The 14,605-nt window shown below is 43.7% G+C and overlaps 1 protein-coding gene across 1 annotated transcript in view; it reads right to left on the reverse strand.

Moving 5' to 3' along the window:
- Positions 1-5,973: 5,973 nt before the first annotated feature.
- The window catches only part of SPATS2 (spermatogenesis associated serine rich 2), a 66,998-nt gene continuing 58,366 nt past the window's right edge, over positions 5,974-14,605 (reverse strand). Inside the window, exons 9-12 of the mRNA XM_072798127.1 lie at positions 12,450-12,559; positions 9,649-9,751; positions 8,199-8,413; positions 5,974-7,208 (exon numbers count right to left, since the gene is read on the reverse strand). Coding sequence (XP_072654228.1) covers positions 6,897-7,208; positions 8,199-8,413; positions 9,649-9,751; positions 12,450-12,559 — 740 coding nt within the window. The 3' untranslated portion in view covers positions 5,974-6,896. The remainder of the gene's footprint in view (positions 7,209-8,198; positions 8,414-9,648; positions 9,752-12,449; positions 12,560-14,605) is intronic.

Below are 14,605 nucleotides of genomic sequence, written 5' to 3' on the forward strand. Positions count from 1 at the left end.
GAACCAGATCTGAATCAAGATTTGACTAGGTTGACAGATTGTTACCGCGCCGCCTTGCTGGGGTGCTTTGTCCTGTCCTTGGGTGAACAGCCTATTCAAAGGGGACAGTATGGTCATTTTGATGAGCGTTCAGACTGTGACCTGTAGTGCGTGCCCACGGGGCACAGCAACCCGGCCCAAGCCTCAGTGGTGGTGGTGGTGGTGGTGGTGGTGGTGGGACGACGCTGCTGCAGTTGACTGCAGGCCCCACAGGCCCCAGGTGGGGTGGGCTGGGGTGAGGGGGTGGGGGAGGGGGGAGGGGAGGCCTACTGCAGTCCTGCCCCCGTGGCAGGCAAGGGAGCGGTCTGGGAAATCTCCATCTCAATCTGCGTGTTCTAGCAATACCAGAAAAACGGATTTGTTTGAAATCAAGTTATAGAGAAAGCCTAACTGGGTTAAGTTGAAGAGAGACATAAAAAGGAGACCTGACTTCTCCCTGAGGAATCAGAGTGGGTGGTATTTGTTCCTGCTGTTTTGACGGCAGTGAAGGGGCGGCGGGCTGGAGAACAGTTGTGCTGGTGGTAGTGATGGTGGGTGAGTTTCCTCACCCAGAAAGATCCTCGGGTAGCGGAGAGCGTCTCCCCCTTGGTGAGGAGCAAAGTAGGAAGCAAAGCTGCCTCAGCACCTGGATGGAAATAAGGTTCCCTGGCTGCCCCTGGGAGCCCCAGCTCCGGCCCCACTCCTGCATGCTGCTGTGCTGGACCCACCCAGGTCAGCTCCGCAGGCAGTCTCTGGCCCCCCATCCCCCAGCTCAGAAACCTGGGGAGGCTGTGCTTCCCTGGCAGGCCGAGAGGGGTACAGAGCTCACCCCCGGGGGCGGGTATGCACGCAGGAGGAAAGCTACAGAAGGAATAGGCAACCGTCTTTGTTTTGTTCTGTTTTTGTTAATAGGTCCGTGTGGCTGGAGATAGACGTCTTTCGTCTTTCGTACGCTTTAACAGGTCAGAAGGAAAAGGCAAGGCGCTCTGGTGAGTGAGTGTTCCACTTGGCACTGGCTAGCGTAGGGCAGGGCGCGGCGTTCTGATGCGATCTGATGCCTGATGCGATCGCAGCCCCCGGCTAGCCACCTGTTCTCACCCCTCCCTGACGTAGCTGCCACTGTGTCCCCGTTATAGTTCAGGGAGAGGCTCAAAGATGTTATCTGCCCAAGGTTCCTCGGTCTGTAGCTAGCAAGTTGTGAAGTCAGAATTAATATTCAAGTATTGGGCAGCCCGGGGTGGGGGTGTGCTCAGCGGTTTAGCGCCGCCTTCGGCCCAGGGCGTGATCCTGGAGACCGAGGATCGAGTCCCACCTTGGGCTCTCAGCATGGAGCCTGCTTCTCCCTCTGCCTGTGTCTCTGCCTCTCTCTCTCTCTCATGAATAAATAAAATCTTAAAAAAAAAATCAAGTATTGTCTCAAAAGTCTGGAGCCTTTCCACTCTCCCACACTCGTAGCCACCATGCACGCCTTCTTTAAAGAAAGTGGCTGAGGACAGAGCTGGAACCATTTATCTTTGCCTCGGAACTCAGCATAGTGCCCAGCACGCAGTCGGTGCCTCGATGTTTGAGGGGAAGAATGTGCTCAGGTGGCTAATGCAAGCACAAGTCCAGCCTGACTGAAGTTATGTTGGGGCTGGCACTAGGAACTGGCCAGAACAGTGACAAAACAGCTTCTTGGTTGGTGACCTCCAAATATGTACTGATTTGAACAGCTTTTTCTTCCACGTGTGCTGCCTTATGGATATAACCGCCATCACGTCGGACAAGGTGGGATGAACCCTATAAATCGGGCCAGACAAATCCTCCACTGATCTCCACAAGTATAGGTTAGTTCACAGACCTAATCATACACGCTGGCTGGCTTCTCCAGGTCACTCCCAACCTAAAATAGTTTATCCTGCTTTTCCCTATACATACATTCATACTCACATGACTGTACTCTGGTTTGGGATTCTGCAACATGAGGTCACCCTACACATAAGCCATGGAATGAAGGCCTGACCGTTCCTTGGTATAGTCGTACTGTAAGCAGAGGACCCAGCCCTAAGTGTAGTGCTTCCTCCACTGTGCTCACACCAGACAGGCGGGCTCCTTCATGCAACACTACTAGTTCTTGTTGCTTTATTGCATGTGTCAGCTCCCAACTAGTTTATTAATTTTTTTAGAAGATTTTATTTATTTATTCATGAGAGAAAGACACGGGCAGAGGGAGAAGCAGGCTTCCTGCAGGGAGCCCTATATGGGACTTGATCCAGGATCCTGGGATCACTCCCTGAGCCCAAGGCAGATGCTCAACCGCTAAGCCACCCAGGCATTCCCCCAACTAGTTTAGCCGCCCCTTGAAGAGCTGCGGTTTACTTATCTTTACCTCTCCTCAGCTTCTAGGTTAGCAACTGTACAAAGCACTGCCAAACGTTGGTGAGAGTGTAAATCCATGCATCTTTAAGAGGACTCTTTGAATAACTATATGGCCCAGCAATTCCATCCTAGGAATCTACCCTGAAGACATACCCTCACAAGTAAAAAATTGTATTTGTATTATAAGATGTACATTTCAGCAATACTTGTAATAACAAAAAACCAAAATCATCATTAGGGATGGGTTAAACTAATTATAAGTTTGTACAATGGGATATCATGCAGGAACAAAGTATATTTATGAATACTGACATGGAAAGAGATCTAAGTTGTATACGTTTTTTTTTTTTTAAGATTTATTTATTTGAGGGGGGTTGAGGGGAGGAGGCACAGAGGGAGAGAATCTCCAAGCAGACTCCCCACTGAGCAAGGAGGCTGACACAGTCTGATCCCAGGACCCATGAGATCATGACCTGAACAGAAACCAAGAGTTGGAGTAGGCCCTACCAACTTAGCTACCCAGGTACCCAGAAGTTGTGGACATTCTTATGATGTATGCGTGCTAGTATAGAAAATCTCCGGAGGGGTATACGAGAAACTTAGTGGCTGCCTCTGGGGAAGGGACAAATAGTCCATAGTGGGGTGGAGGCTTATTTTTCTCCACATATTCTTTTAAACTGTTTAGTTGTTGTTATTGTTTACCATTTATATATATTGATTTTTCTTAAATACTAGCTATAAAAGAAGTGAAAAAAGCAAGTTATAGAGGAGTAGGCATAGTAGGATTCCCATTTATGTAAAAGAGAAAAATATATATTTGCGTGTTTGGATTTAAAAAATTTGTGGAAAGATATATAAGAAATTTATCAGTGATTTCTTCTGAGGAGTGGGACAAGGTAGGGGAGGATTTTTTATTTCCCATCGTGTATCCTTTTGTACCTTAAAAAAAAAAAAACTTTTTTTAAAAAGTGAATTTTTAAATTGCCATCATTAAGGGGCTTAGGAAGTATTTGGTGTTTGTAATGAAGCCAGGCTAATTTAAATTTTCTCTCTCAAGTGGCATATAACTGACAGAACTAAACCACCTGAAGTTTCGGTCCTATCCCTAGGCTGGGAAAGGGCAAGACACTGATCCCTAAGCAAAGCAGAAAGGAAGGAAAATGACCATTAGGCAGGTCGTCTCGGAACACACAGCAGGCGGAGCCCCCTTCTCTTGGGAAGCTCAGAGCTATTACAGGGAGCAAGAAATGGGCTGTACAAAAAAATTAAAAAAAAAAAAAAAAAAAAGAAATGGGCTGTACGGTTCAAACTTAAGTCTAACTTCTCTTCACTGAAAAAAGTCCAACTGACAAATTTAGGAGAACATCTACAACACAAAATCCTAAAGGAATTATGGCTTAGATATATTGTTTTTAAAGAGAATTATCAAATGCATATTGTATCCTTGTTTTTTTATTTTTATTTTTATTTATTTATGATAGTCACAGAGAGAGAGAGAGGCAGAGACATAGGCAGAGGGAGAAAAAGGCTCCATGCACCAGGAGCGTGACGCGGGATTCGATCCCAGGTCTCCAGGATCACGCCCTGGGCCAAAGGCAGGCGCCAAACCGCTGCGCCACCCAGGGATCCCTTGTATCCTTGTTTTATAAAAAAAAAAAAATTAAAAGCCTATGTATCCATGGGTATGTGCACGTATATGCTCTGAAAAAGATCTATAAGGATAAATGCCAAATTACTAAGTAATTACTCTGAGGAATAGAATGGGAGGGTAGAAAACTTTAACTTTTTTTTAAAGATTAAAAAAAAAGATTTTATTTATGTATTTATGAGAGACACACACACACACAGAGGCAGAGACATAGGCAGAGGGAGAAGCAGATCCCTGTGGGGAGCCTGATGTGGGACTAGATCACAGGACCCTGGGATCACGCCCTGGGCCAAAGGGAGACGCTCAATCACTGAGCCAACCAGGTGCCCACTTTTTAAAGATTTTATTTGAGAGAGAGTGAGAGCTAGAGGGAAAATGCAAGAACACACAGAGGGAGGGAGCAGCAGACTCTGCTGAGCAGGGAGCCCCACGTGGGATTTGATTCCAGGACCCTGAGATCATGACCTGAGTGGAAGGCAGATGCTTCATAACTGAGCCACCAGGCGCCTCACTTTAACTTTTTTCTTTTACATTTCTGCATTTGCTATTTTATTTTATTTTAATTAATTAATTAATTAATTTTTTATTATTTGCTATTTTAAATGATAATTTTGGGGCAGCCCAGGTGGCTCAGCTGTTTAGCGCCGCCTTTGGCCCAGGGCCTGGTCTTGGGAGACCCGGGATCGGGTCCCACATTGGGCTCCCTGCATGGAGCCTGTTTCTCCCTCTGCCTGTGTCTCTGCCTCTTTCTCTCTCTATGACTCATGAATGAATAAATAAAATCTTTAGAAAAAAAATGTTAATTTGTAATTAAAACCAAAATGTAAAAATAAGGTGTAATTTTGGTATGACATTTTATGATCATACAAAAAATCCTCAAATATTTCTCTATAATGAGATTTTAATTTCAACATCAAGGTGGGTTTTTTTTTTTTCCCCTTAACTAATCTTCCCCCCCACTGTGGGGCTGGAACTCATGACCCTGAGATCAAGAGTCACACACTCCACAGACTGAGCCAGCCAGGCACCTCTCTTCAAGGTGGTTTTGATAAACATGTGGCCTCCCGTCCACCTAGGAGGTTAAATACAATCTCACCTGGTTACAGGGATAGACCTTACAATCCTTCAAGGTTACTTCAATCTCTGGATTTTTCTATAAACTACAGGGAAGCAATTAATCAGAAAGGCAGGGCTTTTCACTGACACTCAGTGGGCTGATGGGTGTTGCTGGACAAATTCCCCAAAATAAGGTGATCAGCCCTTTAGAAAATGGCTTCCCAGTATTCCTTGACTACTTTTTTTTTTTTTTTAACCGAGACACACATACACACACACACTCTCTCTCCTCTCTCTCTCTTTCTCTCTCTCAATCTGTTCACCCAACCTGAACCCGGGCAGCAGCTAGCTCAGCTGCAGCTGAAGAGCCAAGGGAAGCCCTGAGGCAGCGAAGTTCTGCACCACTGCCGCTTACAGCCTGGACTTCAGACTCCAGAGGACAAATGCTGGAGAAGGAAAAAGCTCAGCTGTTACTCAGTCATGGATGCTGGGGGCGGTGTGGGGTGGAGGGGTCTGGCCCCAGTGCCACCTGCTAACATGCAGTAGCTCAATTATACCGTTACATTCACTACTCCTGTCAAGGGGCAGGCAGCAGAGGAGAGAGGGTAGCCCAGGAGAGCCATTGGCAACGGTGGTTTTTCAAAACTGGCATGCCTCCCTTGGAAAGTCACTGTTCCCTATACTATGAATCCTGTCCCGCAACAACAGCTGCATTTGCTCATGCTGGCCTTCACATTTTCATCTGGTTCCAAAGCTAAGCGGTGGACAAATGACTCAGGAAGCAGCCACCTTAATTTAACCCCCCAAACAAGCTGCCCAAGATACCTCTACCCCACGAGGCCCAAAGAAAACCAGATAATGAAACGGAGGCATTTGCTGCTGTGAAACAGAGATGGGAACATTTACACAGTTGTTTTTATTTATTCAACTATAAAGGCCGTGGCCATTTTTTGATGGGTAACACCTTAGATCAACACTAATTATATTGCTATAAATGTGGTTGAGGATCAGAATAGGATTCAGGAACAAGGGGAAACAATAACAACAAAAATCTTCAAACATTGAAACAAAGAAATACTTTTTTTTTTTTTTCCTTTAATTAAATGCTACTTTCCCGTAGACTTCCCTAGACTGGTCTGCAGTCTAAGGTGACAGGAAACGAGGCTGTGGGCATTCTGAAGAGACTGCAGGTGAAGCTACGGTGCCAAGCAGGAGACTGAAACCCTGATCTGAGTGTCAATCTCAAGCACATTCTGGGAGCAGAGGCAGATTCTCAGTTTCTAGTGTTCTTTCCTTTTCACCAACTGAATTTTCCCTTCTCGGGCTAATTCAGTACAGTACACAAGCCCCTCGCTGCGCTTCCTGGTTACACTGTCGTGTAGAGGGCACCGACTGGGATGTGTGGCTTCTGCTTTGGCTGGCAAGGCAGCTGGCCCAGCCCTGACCCACCTCCCCCTGAGAGCCTGTACAGAGGGAGGGGCTGAGGAAGGCCTCTTCCGGCAACTGAAAGGTGCACCCAGAACGGCACTGATGACCCTCGGGAAACCTGGCATCAGTTGCCCGTGATTCCTGGTGGAAATGACCCATCAGAATCAATCCATAACATTGGGAAAGGTCAAGGGAATAAACACCTTTCCCTCCAAAAACAGTAAAAGAGAAAATGAGGAGAGAAGAAACCAAAAATATTTAGAATGGCATAAAAAGTGATATGCGTAAACTTCTTTTTGTTATTACATCTAACTATAAGTTTCCTAAGAAGTCCAGTTACCAAGTTGAATTGTGTGGGATAGAGGAGGGAGGCCAACTGGAACTGCCCTCAAGAGTTCACAGCCCCAAGCTGAGAGGTCCTAGGTTTGCGCTGGGGGAGCCCCTTTTTGAATGAGGGCTTGGGTGGGCTGGGCTCCATGCTGGCTCCAGTTCCATTGGTCCCTGCAGAGTGGGCCTGGCCCCGCTCACTAATGTTTCCTGATGCCTGGGTTGGAGCGCTCTGATACCTGGAACCAGATGAATACCATGAGCTATTTCTGTAACGGCCCACACTGTCATGTCGCCCTTGGTTCATCGGGTCATTGGACTTTTGGCCTTGTGGCCTGTAGCCTTGTCCTCCTCGTCTGTTCCCTGGCAATACCTGAGGAAAGAAGAATACAATGTTCAAAGCACTCTGGCATTATGGCACCCTGTCTGTTCCAGTTCAGCTTACAGGAGTATTCCAAAAGCCTAAATTGTGGTATCCCATGCTCGGGACTCAGCTATCGCTAAGACTCCCAAAATTCTGTCAGCCAATCCAACCTAGCCATGGCACCAGAATTAATAAATCCTTCCCTACTTTTGCCCCACCTTTCACCCCTAGGCTCTCCACCTGGCGTTCACTTTTCTTTAGCTGGGCAAGTATCTTATCACATGTCTGAACTCTGCAGATCACAAGCCCTTGGTAAAGACAATGAACATCTGGAATAATAAAATAGACATCATTGTAATCTGTTTTGCTATACATCATTGAACCATAGATGAAATCATGCTGCTCTGACATTCAGGACATCTTTCACATTACAAACCAGAAAGCTGCTGGCATGGGGTGTTATTTTTGTCCTCTACTTTCAATGTAATACCAGTTCTGCACAGCGCTGCTTTGAATTGATCTTGTGTATCTTCTTCAAGCCAAGAAAAGAAACTACGGATTATGCTTCAACTTTCTGGTGTTTGTTCTCCAACACCACCAGGTTCACACTCTCCCTCCCTGATATATTCCACACTGTGCTTCTATAGAGTTGCTGCTTCAGATGCACTCTGGTGAACCTGCCACTGTGGTGCTCCTCTACCTCGAGATGGGTGCATGACTCCCTGTGTGACTAATTACCAGGCAATACTACCTACAATAGCTAGGATCGCCGCCAACATCAGAAAGTCAGCAGTCTTGGCAACAGGAAATCTAGCTAGCTGGTGGTTTGGAACAAATGTGCCAAATGCTTTCTCTGGAACTAACTGGGCCTGGAGAGATTCAAAATAGGTGTGGAACGGGCATCGAGAGAGGAAGGTAATGTACTGAGCTGTCAGCATTTAGACTGTAATGATCCGGTTACTTTCCTCCATAACTGGCTTACTGTGGAACCTGGGTTACCTCTCGATGAGGCTGGTAGGGCCGGCCACTGGGGTTTGCTATGGCTGCAGGCGTCTCTCCTGGTGCCGAGTTTTTCTTGTTAGCACTTGTAAGGCTGGTTGCAGAGGCACAGGTGGAAGAGGAAGCAGCAGAGGCATCACATGGGCTACTCAAGGACACAGATGTAACTGAGCTACATCGAGATCTGGTTGAGTAGCTGTTCTTTGGATGGGACACTGAACAAAAACACGAGAAGTATGTTGTCATATGATGGAAGAGCATAATGGGTAAGGTTTTTCCTATTTCTCCATTTCACAATAAGCAATTTAAGACAAAGAACTGTCTGCTTGAGTAGTTGTAAAGATAAGCTTATAAAATGGGTAACAGGAAGCAAAATCTCTGCTTTCTTCTTCCACTCCTTCCAAACCCCCACTTCTTTGCTTTTTTTTTTTTTTCTTCAAGTTTTTATTTAAATTCCAGTTAGTGAATCTCCACTGCTTTGTAAGGGAACTGCTCAGAGACAGGAGAACAGTGTGAGATCGGAGAAACCGTTCCCCCACCAACTAATGACTCCTCAGCATTTCCTACTAAACTCCTGGCTACAGCTCCAGCAGCTGACTAAGCCTAGGAACAATAGTATGGGCCATATGTTCAGTTTCCTATGCAGGAACATTTTGAAGTACTGACTTGACAAAGAAAGAAAGAGGTAAATAAAAAGCTAAATGCTTTTTTTAAAAAAATTTGTATGATACAAGATATAAATAACCAAGATTAGTTAAATATGAACAGAACTAGTCTTTATAACATGTATCTTCTCAAGGTTTTTTCTGCAAAAATAATCCCAAATTCAAAATACCAATGTATCTGAAAAATATGAATATTTTCACTTCAAACTTTGTCAGAATTCAATGACTTAAAACAGCCTCTTACATATTTTTCTTGATTTTAAGCCTGGACTGATGTTGAATTCACAATCACTGCTCTAGGTCCAACTTCACTTTTATACTGACACAGAAAGAACAAAGGAGCTGGGCTCAGGGTTTAACTGGTGCATCCCTATAAGCTCTCACCTTAGGGGACGGCTCCCCCTCCCCTTAAAGCCAGGGGAGGGGGAGCACACCTGGCACACCTACTCTGTGCCAGGCCAGGCAGATATCATTATCTCTCCAGTTGGGAGAGGAGTGAAATGAAGTTCCAGAGGTTAATATAAAGGCAACGATTCAAACTTGGTCTGACTCCAGAGCCTCAGAACATTGCAAATTTAGGGAGCTGGAAAACACCCATCTTCTGAGCTCAAAGAATTTGCATCCAGTGACTAAAGTATCTCAGAATTACTTTTCACAAAAACAAGCAAACAAACAAAAACACAAGAGTCATTAAAGACGAATCCGTGGAGAAGCCACAACTTTGGTCTCTGATGGGTGGTCTTCTCATTACCACCTTTAGCACCCAGAATCCCTCTCCATCTCACCTTGTCCAAATGACTCAATGTCCTTCTTTAGAGTCTCTACATCGCAGGTGAACCGAGCTACTCGTCCCAGATCCTCATCATATTTACGCTCACTAACAAAGTGCTGGAGAAAGGACAAAGAAGAGCCTCCAGGTGAGACAAGCAGGATACATGGGAACCAGAGCTTGCTATAGAGAGATGAAACAGAATTGTTTTCCACTGTCTTCTTTTTTACTGCTTCAAATTTTGCAAAATGGCCATTATATTACCTATGCTGGGTGACTGACGAAAATTCAGTCATTTCCTTAAGGCCCAAAGAGAAGTCTATTGGGGAGCTTTATGAAATGCTACATCATGGCCAAAGTCCATTAGGTATAAATCAAGAGAAATAAATTATAAAGATAGAAGAAAAAGTTTATAGTAGAGGGCCATCTTTCCACTATTGGCTACTCTCTATATTGTTCCATTTTATACCAAAGCCCAGAGGCAGCAAAAATGCTCATAAGTTACAACAATGATTCCATGTAAATAGATGGCTTGGTGTTTTTTAATAGGGACTTCCTTAGGAAACCCGCTTCATCCCTTTATAAAGTAGGATTTGTTATAGTCCTTGAAGTGGTGACAACTTCCTGAGGTGGAAAATCATTCGTGTGAAAAGCCAACCTTGCAAATGAGAAAGGTTTGTGCTGCAAATAATTTAATCCTTCTAAGCAGACTGTACTGAGAAGTAACCAACCCCTCGGGTCAAAACTAGCTAGAGACTGTGGGACGAGAAACATATCAAGAATAAAGCGCTTCTGGGGGTGTCTTTCAGTAAACAATCTCCAACGTAGCTTGACATAATTTTTTTTTCCCAGATGAAAAGGAGGCGAAAAAGAAAAGTTAAAAAGGCCTAGATATAATTTACAAGAATTGAACTCTCAGGCAGTCCTCTAGTAGGTGATCTAATTCCACTTTGGATTTTCAAGGGTTACAATCAAATGCATCAGAATCCCTGGGATGGATCTACAAGCAGTAAAATGGGAAAGGAGACATCAAAATTCCCTCTGAGCCTTGAAGTCCTAAAGCTTCAGAGTACACTTTGGCTTAGGAAAGCACATGAAACTCTAACATAAAGCCTTCAGACATTAATATCAGTCAGAGTAATTCTGAAACAAATTCTAGGGTTTGTTGAGCCAGAGACATAACAGGAATGACGGAAATAAAATGATCTGGAAATAAGACATTTAACTTGCACAGCACCCACTTCAGTACACTGAAAACGTGGAGAGAAACAGATCCTTAGTCAGCCTGCAGAAATATTTCTAGCAGCTTTTTAACCATGTGGGAAGGAGAACAGATGAAGCCTGTGAGAGCCAGAACTCTCGTCTAATTCCAAAGGGGTTTCCGGCTTCTCCCAGATAGTTGAATGAGACTGACTAGCATCAATGTGAAACGACGTTCTGTAATTTTTAGTAATATAGTTCTAGTTAATCAGAAACGGTAATTTCATATTGGCATTACTTTGCTATTTCAGCCCAACAGAGTCTAAGGGGAAGGAGTTAAAGACTGGGTCAGAACAGTAACAAGGATACCTGAAAAGGCTTAGATGATTTTCCACCTGCTTTTATTTTACAAAGACTGTGAAATCACCTCTGAGACAAGCATTCCTCTTAAAGATGGCAGTAAGTCTCATGCGTTTAGAAAGAACAGAGGTTAAGGACTCAGGAGAAGGGACAGACAACTCCTCTTGTTCACACAGCTCACAAGTTATAAACAATCATTTAGAATGCCAGTGTCCACAGCTACCCATGAACACCTCAACCTCTTTCAGGCTTCTACCCTTAGTCTCAGAAACATTGTTCTTTTATATAAAGAATTTAAGATATAGGAGTGTTGAACCTAGGTCATCTTTATAAACAGATTACAATATAATCAACATCTCAAACTGCTCACTTTTCTCATAAAATCAGAATCAACCAAAAAACCATTTAAGTATTTACTGAATACCCACTATGTGCCAAGGCACTATACTGGAGTTATGCTAGTTCCTGCCACTGTAAAGTTCACAATCTAGTTGGGAAGACAGATCAGTCAAATAAACACAAAATGATAAGTATGCTATGAAAGCACAAAGTAGGGGATAAGACAGGAAAGTCAGGAAGGATGAGCAGGTCACAAGTCCCCTGTGTGCTGGGAGTGGGAGTTTTGTTCAGATTGAAAAGCATATGCAATAGCCTTCTAGCAGGAGGGAACAGAATATGTTTATGGAAAGGAGAAGCTAAGATGGCTAGAGTATAGAGAACAAGGGGCAGAGAGGGCATGGTGTGAAATGAGATGGTGGCAGAACCAGACCCTGCACAGCCCTACAGGCCATGTTAAGGATTATAGTCTTTATCCTAAAAGCAATGAAATGTTTGAAGCAAGTGACTGTAGCGTGAGGAACAGATATGGAGGACTGGGGAAGGTGGGCAGTGGCAAAGTGGGGGGTGGAATCAGTTAAAAGGCTATGATGGAAGTCCAAGCGAGATAATAGTAGCTTGACCATGATGGTGGTGATGGAGATGGGGAGAAAAGGTCAGATCTGAGATTTAGCAGGAGGTCAAATGGACAGGATCTGCTGATAGATTTAATATGGGAAAGGAGAAATTTGCTAAGGTTTCCAGGTTGGACACCTGGATAGATGACAGCACCACTTATAGAGAAAAGGAACACGGAAGAGGTCCAGGTTTGAGAGGAGAAGATTTTGAGTTCAATAATTAGGCATGGCCATGAATTATGGAGATTTGCTGCTTTAGTCCCCGAGGATAAGAAGCAAGGCAGAAAGGAGAAGGAAGTTTTACCTTGATATCAGCTCTGAGCTCAACCAATTGCTCCTCTGACATTCGAACAGCCACATCAGTCATCTTCTTTAGAAGTTCAGCTTTCTTTTGTCGGCTGAGCAAAATTTCCACTATGGAGAAAAAGAGAGTATGACTCTTACATTCTGCTAAACAGGATAAAGAAAAATTGGAAATATGGGCCTTACAGTATGTATTTGGACAGCCAAAGGCTTAGCTGCCCACCCATCCAGAAAATGAAAATATCAAAGGTCCCGTTTCCACTTTCTTGAGGGACTCTGAAGTCAGTTAAATGGTAAACACTTTTTATGAATCATAAAGACTCATAAATCATTTGTCATTTCTCTTTCTCCTCAGTTAAAAAATTTTTTTATCAAGCAACATATAAATTAAAACAGAAAATATGTACCCATGGTAAAAAAAAATTCACCTAGAATAAATGGGTGTAAGATGAAAAGTAAAAGCGCCCCTCCGACCTCTGATTTTGTAGTTCCCTTCCCGGTAGAAAAATCAATGTTAACAATTTCTTATGTATCCTTCCAAATGTATTCTATGCATACACAGCAAATCTCTGTCCCTTTCCCCTCTTTTCACGAATGGGAGTATATCATATACATGATCTTTTCCTTTACCTTAGCTATTTTTACTTAACATATCTCAAAGTTCACTCCCTATTAATACGCTGGATCTCCCTCACTGCTAACAGCCACACTGTATTCTACTATGTGGCTATACTATCATTATTTACCAAGTCTCCTAATGGTGGACATTTAGGTTGTTTATATAAGAAGTATATTCTTAGGCATGCTCCCAGATATATAACTCAGATATGGCCATCAAAGACAACAGACAATTTGAAAAAAAAAAAAAATCTTTCAGAGTAGAGAACCAGGGGATACAGAGGACAGGAGCCAAAGAAACCCTCCAAGGAAGCAGAACCAGGAGCTGCCATATGAACCAAGGAACTTTCTCTACCCAAGGGCAGGGACTCTGCTATTCCTGTCTAGTAAGTTTGGATCATTGCTTTCCCAGGTGGGAATTTTTACTATAATTATTCTCTTCTTTCTCTATCTGTATAATATTGGAGAAGGGGGCATTTAGCTTTTCTTTTAACATATGGGATCCCAGACCACAACATGCCATGTTCAGACCTGTCAAAAGATCTGAAATTACCCAGCAGTTCTGGACTTTCAGCTGAATATATTAACTAGATGAGTCTTTGGAGGTACTGCCATTGAGGAGGAGGTTGAGTGTGTTCCCAGTTTTCTTTTCTTTTCTTTTTTAAAAGGGACGTTGGGTAGCTGAGGGGTGGATTGTAGCAAAGACTGTTAGCCAATTGCATATCCATTCTCCTCTTCCTCTTACTGGAAGTCCAATGTTTTGGGTACCAATCTGCTTAGGTAAAACTCTACATTTCCTGCCTTTGCTACAGATAAGATAGTCATGTGATATGGTTTGGTCACTGAGATCTAAGCAGAACTCACGGGGTGAGGTTTACTAGGATAACTATTTATTTATTTAGTTTTAAAGATTTTATTTATTTATTCATTCATGAGAGACACACAAAGAGGCAGAGACACAAGCAAAGGGAGAAGGAGGCTCCTCATAGGGAGCCTGATGTGGGACTCAATCCCCAGACCCAGGGATCATGCTCTGAGCTGAAGGAAGACGCTCAACTGCTCAGCCACCTAGGCATCCCTACAGGAAAACTCTTTAAAGGAGTCTTAGCCAGCATGTAACATTTTGCCTCTCCTCAACTGGAGCCTTAGGAAGTATCTTTTGACCATAAGCACACTCCGAGGATGGATGGGTACAAAAACAAAGAAGCCTGGGTTCCTCATGTCATTTTGGGGATGTCTTGCCGGCCCTAATCACTTACCTCTGGACCTTTCATTTCATGGGAGAAAAATAAATTCTCGTTTATTTAGGCCATTCTGTTACATGCAAACTCAGTTCCTAACTGTTATACATAGAATCCTGTAACCTACTTAGAAATTAGCCAAATTTATGTTAGAAAATAAATAGAATTTTCCAAGAGCTACATCAGGTATTCCAAAGAGCTGAATGTCTTCAGCAATTTTGCTTAACCTGACTGCCATGTGTATGCCACCCATGGGTTTTGCCCCTCCCCAAATCTGATTAATCCCCTTTACCAATAA

The sequence above is a fragment of the Canis lupus genome, chromosome 25 (genome assembly GCF_048164855.1).
Source record: "Canis lupus baileyi chromosome 25, mCanLup2.hap1, whole genome shotgun sequence".
NCBI lineage: Eukaryota > Metazoa > Chordata > Mammalia > Carnivora > Canidae > Canis > Canis lupus.